The 10,720-nt window shown below is 40.3% G+C and overlaps 1 protein-coding gene across 1 annotated transcript; it reads left to right on the plus strand.

Moving 5' to 3' along the window:
- Positions 1-6,207: 6,207 nt before the first annotated feature.
- Positions 6,208-10,018, plus strand: fabp6 (fatty acid binding protein 6, ileal (gastrotropin)). The gene is made up of 4 exons (XM_034227176.1): positions 6,208-8,818; positions 8,918-9,093; positions 9,255-9,344; positions 9,875-10,018. The coding sequence occupies exons 1-4, from the start codon at positions 8,752-8,754 to the stop codon at positions 9,923-9,925; spliced, it is 384 nt and encodes a 127-aa protein (XP_034083067.1). The 5' UTR covers positions 6,208-8,751; the 3' UTR covers positions 9,926-10,018.
- The last annotated feature ends 702 nt before the right edge of the window (positions 10,019-10,720 follow it).

Here is a 10,720-nt window from a genome sequence, read left to right on the forward strand (position 1 = left end):
CAACTATAAACGTGTCGAACTTGTGACAGCCAGGCTAGAAAAGAAAAAGATTCTGTGATGTTGTAGCACTTTTAACACCAGTGTATCAAAGCATTTCACATGTTGACTCTTATGCTGCGTTCACACCGGACGCGATGCGAATATTCGCTCCAATAGCTCCTATCTAATTGTGCGTTCACACCTTTATATATACAGTCTATGGTTCACACCGGACGCGATGCGAATATTCGCTTCTTGTGCGTTCACACCTTTATATATACAGTCTATGGTTCACACCGGACGCGATGCGAATATTCGCTTAGCTCGAATCGCTTCGCTCTAATCGCTCGAATTCCACCGCGGCTGCCAGCTGTGTTTACTCGCATCATTCAAACAAGACGCGCTGGCTCGGGAGCTACAACTACAACATGAACATATTTTACCGTGATTAAATTGTAATACACGTTTCTAAATGATGCCGGCGTAACAACATACTGATACCGGTTAGTAAAAACCATGAATTAATGCTTGACAAGTCTGCAGACAAGACGGCAGGCGAAAAACCTTTTAAAATGCCTGTTTTCTGAATGGAGATTGGGTCGACCAGGCTAAGCTAACGTTGTATATGCTCACTCCACACTCATAACAACGGCCTACAGACATAAATAAACCAGCGACTGTATTCGCCATGACACAGGCAGTCTGTGGTTTGTACTTGTTTAACTTTTGTACAGTTTCTGAACCTCTCTGAAGAACCAGCACCTTACCGTGGTAGAGAGGTTTGTGTGCCCTGATGAACCTGGGGGCTGTGTTGTCTGGAACCTTGTGTTCCTGGTAGGGTCTCCCATGGCAAATTGGTCTCAGGCAAGGGGCCAGACTAAGATTGGTTCAAAAGACCTCATGAAAGAACAACAAAGAAGTGAGGATACCCGGCCCGGAGGAAGCCCGGGGTCCCCTTCTGGAGCCAGGCCCAGAAGGAGGACTCGTCAGCGAGCGTCTGGTGGCCGGGCTTGCCACGGAGCCCGGCCGGGCACAGCCTGAAAAAGCAACGTGGGCAACACCTCCGCTTCTCCGTCCCGCGGGCCCACCACCTATGGGAAACAGCGATGGGGTCGGGTGCGCTGCCAGAAGGGTGGCAGTGACCCGACCACGGATAAGCGGGAGAAGATGGATGGATGGACAGTTTCTGAACAGATATGAGGAGCTGTGATCTCTGTGTGCTAACAGCTGATGTTTTCTGGTTGAACGTCAGTGACGGCAGGCTGAGATCCTCACCGCTGATTGGCTTCCGCGAGAACGCGTCACGTGAATTTGACGCTCGAGTTGAAAAAATTGAACTCTCGCGTTTGACGCGGCACAGTTCAATCGCCTCAATCGCGTGATTCGTGCCACGTCCACCGCTTCATGCTCGCCGTCGGAGCGAATTCGCGTCTGTCCGCGTCTCTGCATTGACTTTACATGTAATCGCGCCGCCCCCAAACATCACATCGCGTCCGGTGTGAACGCAGCATTAAAGATACCCATTTTCATTGATAACATTTTAAAAGATACAATATGTTCAACTTGTGTTGCACCAAGCTTAAAAACAGCTACCTCAGCAACATCAAAAATGTCCTTTAACATTTTTAAATTGTCACAAAAACACATTGTATTTTCTGTGTTCACATATGCAGGAGACATTGGAATTAACTGGCCGCTGTGAATTTTATCAGTCATTTAAATGGCCTTTATGAGTTTAAAACTGCAATGTTTTCACAACCGAAGGAAGTATAGTAGTTTCCCCTTTCTGGGGAATTATAACAGTAATGATAAGATTCAAAATGGTTGAATTTAGCATTGGAGCTAAAGAGAGACCTGGGCACCTGCTTTTCTTGTTAGCTTCTGAGTTGATGGGTTATCTCACAGGATGTTTGTTTATTCTTTCAGTTCAATGTTGTGGTTGTTATTCTTCTTTCAGCTCTCTTACTCTACATCTAGCATCTGGCAGTATTATTGCAATGTCTCTTGATAATATATTATGTAGATAAGCTGATCATTAACAGCTAGCTAACTAAAATACAACAAACATCTCTGTCCTCTGTATGCCTTCACCTCTTTAAATTGTTTAAAGTAGAGCACAAAGGTATTTCCCGACTCCCACTTTATTCTCCTCTCCCCCTTTATTTTCTTCTTTGCTCTACTTACCTTTAATCTACTCTGCTGATCTCTAATCACTTTACTCTCCGCTTCAGATTTGATATCTCCTGACTCTCCAGCCTCCTATTGTCCCATCCACTCACTCATATATTCTCTTTTCCAGATCCCTTTACTAGTCCCACCTGGTACCACCGTTCCTTTTTTCCTCAACTTCCTGTTATCGTCCCTTGCCATTCTTTCCTTCCCTCTCATCTCCCCCCACCCCTTCCTTTCTCCTCCTCCCCTCCTGCCAGTTACCCCTCCTCTCACCCACTCTTCACCCTCTGATGATTGCCAAGCACATTTCATTTGACATGAAGACAAAGGGCTGAGTACACATGTGGTTTCTCTGCAAGTCCTGTGTAATATGAAATATTAATGCAGGCATAATTTGGCTCCCTGGATGAAGTGGGGGTGGTGGCGGCTTTTTAATCACCAGTGACTGCCGTTTCCTTCCCCAAAGGGTGGTAAGGCTGTCAGGATGGATTGAGAAACAGCAAAGATAACAACAACAGAATGCTTACTGTTGGCGGCTACCGTGGCCTATTTCTGTCTCGCTGTTTAATGGTTAGATTGGCTCATTGCCCAAGTTACTGAGGCAGCTCTCCCTGTCAGGCTCTTCAAAGTTAAAGGTGCTCTGTGCAGCATTTTTCGAACATGTCAACAGCCATCGTCAAATTAGTTATGATCGACTGGTAAAATTACCATAAACGATAGCTTCTCTGTCGTTTGCTCAGCTGTGCTTTATCTTGTTATATTTTAAAAACCATGCAGCAGTATATAAAGTATAGCACAACCTGACCAGCTATAATATTAGAACGATGCTTTCAATGTAAGCATCTTTCATAATAATCCAATAACACAATTAATGTGTTCATTTTCTTTTATGGTATACACGGACAAATACGCAATCACACAGAAATAATTTATTATGTTAAAAATATATATATATATATATATTGTATAATGCTTGCATCACTCTCAAAGGGGTCTTTCTGCATTAGGAGTACTTACATGTGTGTTGCTTAAAGAGCAGCACATGCTTGAAAGGCACCATTGACATTATATCACCTTAGCAGACCCAGAGGAACACTGCATTCATCCAGTCATATTTTCTCCTCTGACAGATGAATAAATCCAATAACCACTCTTCTTTTATTGCTGCAAAGGCTTCACACACAGGGGCTGGGACAAATATATGAAAATGGAAAATACTTGCATGCAAATAAAATAATTTATGTGGAAAAAAAAGGAGTGGATCTTGAAGGAGATTAATTTGTCTAGATTGAAAGGAGTAATAAAGTTTTACTTAGGTTTGAACTACGCAAAACATTTTTGGTTGAAGGTCAGAAAAAATAGAAAAAAATCAAAATCATAGAATTACTCTATCGGGTCTAATATTTACTTTCTGAGTGCCTGTGACAAAAACAAAAGTTGAAAAAATATATATATCAACATGCAAATTGTTCCCACGAAAGAAAATGCTAGTTGCTAACTTTGCTATGAGTCCTCTGTGCATAATACGTTAAGAGAAGTTTAAATTCAACTGCAAACCTAGCCTCTTTTAAACCATCTTTTTACAAACCCTACCTGGACACTAGATTTAACAAGTAGCAAAAACTAGCAAGTTAAACAAGGACCATCTGAGGAATTGTAATGTACCTAATCTAACCCGGCTAATCTGTAATATCTGAGTGAGCATACAGGAGTTCCTGTCTGTTTGCCTACAAACGTAATGTAGCCTACCATTACCAATGTGTTCATCCTTCCAGCATAGCAAAAAAGTTAAGCATCAAAGCTAAGCAGAAACACACACACACACACACACACACACACACACACACACACACACACACACACACACACACACACACACACACACACACACACACACACACACACACACACACACACACACACGCACACACACACACACACACACATACACACACACACACACACACACACACCACACACACACACACACACACACACCCACACCCTTCTTTCCCATGGGAACCACTTTTCTGTACGCTATCTTTCCCTCTCTTTAACTACACACAAGCGCGATCACACACTCACGCTGGGTGACATTTTACGTGCTAACACAGACAAGGTCACAATTTGTCTTTCACATGTTTAATTCTCATATGCAATTTAGTTCTCCTTCACTTTTTCTTTCACACAGACACATCTCTTTAACACACACACATGCACACCCACATGGGCTGCAGTTGCATCACTGGTGAATTACCATGCCGTTCCGCGTTATTAAACATGACACTCGGCCCAGATAATGGAGCCTTTCTTCATCTCAATTTGGAAGGCTAATCTTATTGCTTTGATTAGCAGCAGCTTCATTTGCATATCAAGGCTTCCCCTCCTTTAATTCCTGCATCGCAAATCCCCTCTTTATAGCTCTAGATAAAAGGAATCTATCTATATGTATCTTTATTTAGAATCTTTTCTTCCTCCCCCCCTCCCTCTTTTGTTTTTCATTAACTCCTTGTTCATTTGTTCATATTCTATTTTTTCCATTTCTGTACTCATCATCAGCTCAGCCTTTATTTCTCTCCTTGTTCACATGTATGGAAAGATGCCTATAAAACAAGACAACAGGCAGGAGTAAAGCATGACTTCACCGAGATGTGGCTGGGTATATTAGCAAGTTATCCTGGTTACTCATTGGCCAGTAGGATACACACCTGAGGAACTAAGAGATCAGAAAAAAAGTAAATGTTTAATCGAAAGTTTCAAATACAGCCTACTATTAAAGTATAACTACAATTTTACAACATGGGCAATTAACTCTTAACAACTGCACTTTGCTAACTATTCTCTGCTCTGAATGGATTTGGTTTTACCTTGAGATAAAAAATCTGGTGTTTTTCCACTTCAAGACATTGTGCAAACAATCTAATTATGGTGGCAAAAGTACCTCAACAACTGCACCATTACATTTGACGTATGGAGAATGCTCTGTAAACCATTGAGATGACTCACCAACAAGTTGCAATTTCCACATGGGCCAGAATTAGCTTAAATGTAGTAAAGGAAAGGTTTGTACTCTATTCAGTGAACTCTAAAATAGGCGATATGCTTCGTTTCAATTGCCAGTAGATGAGCAGGACTTTCTATCATTGGTTGTTGTTACAATCGAAGTCTGGAACACCCGGGAAAGCAGAGTTAGCAGAAAGAAACATGGAGGAAATGTTAAGGTTCTTATTTCTTTTTTATCTGTTCCTGATTCAGGGTCTTTTTAAAACTCTGAAAAATGGGCGAAGAGGTGGAGAGTCAGTGACGCTGAGACAGGCCCAGGTGATGCAGCAGAGCAGACAATTAGCTGCTAGTGACCTTGGATGGCTACCACCTGTCACTCAAAGCGGCCATGTTTGAATTATGATTAACTTTAAGCCCTAATATAAATGAATCAGGTACATTGTACTGTATACAAAGGTACCCCTCGTACAGTTGTCAGGAACATGGGATTACCTTAAGAGACCGAAACCGTATTTTGTACCAAGCTGTAAACATGTTTAGTGTTAAATTGGGCCTTTTAACATGGGGGCCTATGGAGATGGACTTGGTATTGGTAGTATTCAGTGGCGAAAGTAACTAAGTAGATTTACTCAAGTGCTGTACTTGAGTGCAATTTTGTGCTACTTTGTACTTCTACTCCACTACAATTCAGAGTTAAATTGTGTACTTTTACTCCACTGCATTTATTTACTACCTTTAGTTACTCTAAAGATTTGGATTAATGATGTGAAATATAATCAATTCTTAAATAAGACTTTAGTTACACTTACATTCACAATCTACCCTGCAGTATTTGGTCATTAAAACTAGTTGCACCTTTACCAGCTTGGATAACACTTTAATGATCAATAATTAAAATCAATACAAATAACCAATCTGCATAATGAGGACTTTTACTTTTGGTATTTTTGTATTCCAATACTTTTGCACTTTTACTTGAGTAACATTTGCAATGCAGGACTTTTACTTGTAACAGAGTATTTCTGCACTCTGGTACTTCTACTTTTACTCAAGTACAAGATCTGAGTACTTTCCCCCCCTCTGGTAGTATTGAAACTTTACTAGCAGACCCTCTCACATCAGGTGAAGGAGGTTTTTCAATAAACTACTTCTGATCTATTTCATTAAAAGAACACCACATTGTAAAATGTGAAGGCTAAATAAGACATGCAAAAGCCCAATATCCAAATTGTATTAACATCAAAATACAGCACATTATGGCTAAAATGATATGTATGATATTATTAAAAAAGTCAAATTCAAGTAGTCCAATATTATACGGTACTTAGTAACATTCCTACGTCATACTTTACTGTAGATAACTGATTTTCATCAATATGAAAGTTGTTTCAGCTATTAATTTACAACAGAGAAAGGAACATTTAAAACACTCCTTTAAATAGAACCATATCTGTGGAAATGTGCACAGCATTTTCTGTGCTTGAATGTATGTGAATAATGCTTCATCATGAAGTATATTCTGGAAGGTCAAATGCAAGAGTGTTAATGTCAACCTGAACCCAATATCACGTCATGTTACAGAACACAATTCCCCTAGCTGTAAAAAAGTGGCGGGATAGCATGTTAAATTTGATGAGGTACAGCATTTGTAAACTTCAGCCCCCTGACCCCTGGTGTGAGTTTGTTTGATAAAGAGACAGTAAAAAGAGAGTTTGACAGCGTGAGTCTTTTATGGGATATTGGCCAATATGATGTTTTATGTATCTATAAGGAGCTTCAAGGCCATGTTGACGGTTGGTGGTTTCGAAACACTGCAAACAGAATTACAGGATAATATTTCTTGGACACACTAGAGGCAGAAAATTGTCCATTAAGATGAAGTGACTACATGACTGAAGCACCTCGGCCTTTCAGTTCTGACAAAGTGTAAAGAGGTAAAAGCTTTATGATGCTGCACTTAACTTCGATTTCACTCGCTGCAGTCATTTCCCCAAACCACCACGCGCTGTTTCCCTTAAAAGAGAGAATTTGTGAATTGTTGTTTTTTGTCTAAAGTATGCTGTTTTATTCAATTTACTGCAAACATTCCCCCTTGAAAACCTTTAATGATCTGTTCAGAGTATAACTGATGCATATATTTTGTGGTACTGAATTAATTCAGTAATATTGAAACATATCTTAGAAATCATTGAGAGTATTAGAAGTATTTCTAAAACAAACATTTTTATTTGGTTTGAATGCTCCAAATGTTTATTTATACAACTGGATTAAAAGAACATACATGCAAATTATAACTACTATATAAAGCAAATTATATTCTGTAGTACATCTATATAGACATTCAATTATAATAGTTATTATACTCTTTTCTAATTCATTCACACACACCTCACATCTAATAGACCAAAACATATCGGAAAAAAGGAACATCAGGTTCTTGTCCACTAAGTAATCATATATATCTCATATTAAACCCTAGTACAGAGCTCACTGAACGCTTAGCAGGCAGCTTCAGTATATTTTGCACAAAAATGCACAATCATTTGGTTCTGCAGTTTATTCCAGTCAGTTTCTTTATGCCTTAAATACTTACTATAGAAAACATATCCACTGCAAACAGTCCTCAATGCATGCCCTAATATTACCGTTTGGGTAACAGTGGATTATAACTACAATGCACAGCTGTTTTGGAAATGTATTCTTCAAAATGAAGTATATATATAAGGACGTGTCTTTGGTAGGAAGACATGGGAATAGTGCTGAACGCGTCAGACAAAATGGGGACAGACAGTGTAACATTTGGATTTGGTCTTTTCATGGCATTTGTTGACCATTTTAAATATAAATGATCACACAGTTGTATTTAGGAATACATACAATGTTTACACAACACAGACAAACAATTAAGGTAGAGAAACTTGATTGTGTCACCAGGTCACTCTACCAGACAGGACAAATTGCCATAATAATGCATAACCTGGTTGAAGTTGACTTTATATGTGCCAATTTCAAAATGCAAATAATCAAGTAAAAAGGACAAAACTATTTTGTATACCAACTTAACAATTATCTGTCACTCCTTATACAATGTTATAAGTTATAAAACACGGGAATTACTCTTATCACGTCTCATCATATTCTAGAGTTTTTGTTAATGCAAGCTTGTAAAGAAAGACCTTGAACAAGTAAATGGTGATCTCTTTGCAGACCATTCACAATCCAAGACAATAAACTACTTCAAATAAAGGGATTATACTTTGAAACAATAATTTTTATTTGATTTTTGACGAGTCTAGGGCAGTAAAAGGGTAGGGCGCGACCGCAGGGTCATTGGTGAAGAGTTCGTTGACCTGCTGAGCCGTCAGCATTCTGCTCAGTGCTGGAGAACTCCATAAACGGCCGTTTGCACAGGTTATTGCCCTCCGTTGTAGTCATCACATTCAGTTGTAATTACACTCTGGTGTCATCACATGAAGATGAGGGAGGTGGCGAGAGGCGTACGGTATATAACCAGGGAGCAGTCTTGGTCTCAGTACCTTGCTTTTCCCTCAGCTTACCTCAGCATCTCTCACGCCTCCTCACACCAACACCACCAAAATGGCCTTCGCTGGAAAATGGGAAACTGAGAGCCAGGAGGGATATGACGCTTTCTGCAAGCTTCTTAGTGAGAACACTTTTCTCAGCCAAACAACTCATGCATTATACTTCACTGTGTGTTTGTGGACTGCCTTGGGCTCACACTTCTCTTATTTTTCCATTCCAGGTATCCCAGATGACGTGATTGCAAAGGGCCGTGACTACAAGATGGTCACAGAGATCACCCAGGACGGCAACACCTTCTCCTGGACCCAGCTGTACCCCGCCAACGCCAAGGTCACCAACACATTCAGCGTCGACAAGGAGGCCGACATGGAGACCATCGGAGGAAAGAAATTCAAGGTAGGAGGCAAAGACTCTGGAGCTCTGGAGTTTCTCAATCCTTCTTTAGCTCCAGTTGTTGTTAAAATGGAAGCATGATATTGTTTATAAAGCAAGAAGAAAGGGTGGGGTGCATGGATGTATCCTGGTTCCCTGACTGATTATAACTTGTGTGTTTTCAGGCTACAGTCCACATGGATGGAGGCAAGCTGAGCGTGAACTTCCCCAACTACCACCACACCTCTGAGATCGCCGGGTGCAAGCTCATCGAGGTAAACACACTTGCTGAGGCTTTGAGTGCTGATGAGTGACAGCCGTTATTATACTCCCGCACCCCGCAGGGATCATTAGAGTCATTAACGCTGCAGTTCTATAGGTGTTTGCTAATGTGGAAAACTGTCAAGAGTTTTGCCAAAAAGTTAATTCTGTCATTCAGTGATGGAAGAAGAAGTATTTAGATTCTCTACTCAAGTAAAAGTACTAACAACACACAGTTAAAAAACTCCCCTACAGTCCTATTTTCAAAGCCATACTTGAGGTAAAGTACTCATTGTGCAGTAAAATGTTCTCTGACAGTGGTTTACTATTATATAAGATGTTTTGGAATTGATTACTGCGGCTTTAATGTGTATGTTGCTCTACTACTCTATAGTATACACTGTTGGGTAGTTATATCTAGCTCTCAGATGAAAACATGTGTGTAGCTTTGTCGCTTTTGATCATATCCATTGAAAAATGACAAGACAATGCAATAACTTACTCCTTGTTTTATTAATTTTCCTCTTCCTCTGTCTCTCTCTAGACCTCCATATCTGGCGCTGTAGTTTTTAAGAGAACCAGCAAGAAGATCTAACTTACTGGTGACTGACCTATGACCTCTTAAACAGTTACAATGGAGACCTCAGCTACTGCGTTCAATAAACTAAGAATATGATACAAACATAAACCTGTGTTTCTTTGCTTTCTTGAGCATGTGTTTCTGTGTATTCGATTGTATTTCCTTTTTTTAAAGATAGTATCAGACACAAAATACTTTACACATACTCCTTGGAAAGTCTCCAATATACAATAAAGCTGCCTGGAGTTTAATTTGCAGACAGCATATACACAGCCATATTGTGAAGGTTTAAAAAAATTATTCAAAGAAAGTTCATCCCTCTCTGTTCTTTACATGTGCACACTTTATCTCTTTTAAGAGATAACTGAACATATCCTATTTAAAAGAGCATATGTCACTTTACAGCAGCAGTAATTACTGTAACATTTTGTATAAAAGCTGACCTGGTTGAACTCTCTTCACGGGTCTGTTTGATGGGATGGTCTTTAATTTCTTTGGTTCACAAAGTCAAAAAGCTCAATGTGTTTGCACGCCGGAGAATCGGAGCAGTGGGAGCGGTACTGCAGTCGCTTTACCGCACCGTTGTGACGAAAAGGGAGCTGAGCCAGAAGGCAAAGCTCTCTGTCTACCGGGCCATTTTCGTTCCTACCCTCACCTATGGTTATGAAGGATGGGTCATGACCGAAAGAACGAGATCGCGGATTCAAGCGGCCGAGATGGGTTTTCTCCGCAGGGTGGCTGGCTACTCCCTTAGGGATAAGGTGAGAAGTTCAGTCATCCGGGAGGGACTCGGAGTTGAACCGCTCCTCC

The sequence above is a fragment of the Gymnodraco acuticeps genome, unplaced genomic scaffold (genome assembly GCF_902827175.1).
Source record: "Gymnodraco acuticeps unplaced genomic scaffold, fGymAcu1.1, whole genome shotgun sequence".
Taxonomy (NCBI): domain Eukaryota; kingdom Metazoa; phylum Chordata; class Actinopteri; order Perciformes; family Bathydraconidae; genus Gymnodraco; species Gymnodraco acuticeps.

What these genes read in the sequence shown, in the direction of transcription:
- fabp6 (XM_034227176.1), top strand. Translation starts at nt 8,752, where the DNA reads ATGGCCTTCGCTGGAAAATGGGAAACTGAGAGCCAGGAGGGATATGAC. An exon ending in TCGGAGGAAAGAAATTCAAG is followed by an intron (nt 9,094 to 9,254) that starts GTAGGAGGCAAA and finishes GTGTGTTTTCAG; the next exon opens with GCTACAGTCCACATGGATGG. An exon ending in CCGGGTGCAAGCTCATCGAG is followed by an intron (nt 9,345 to 9,874) that starts GTAAACACACTT and finishes GTCTCTCTCTAG; the next exon opens with ACCTCCATATCTGGCGCTGT.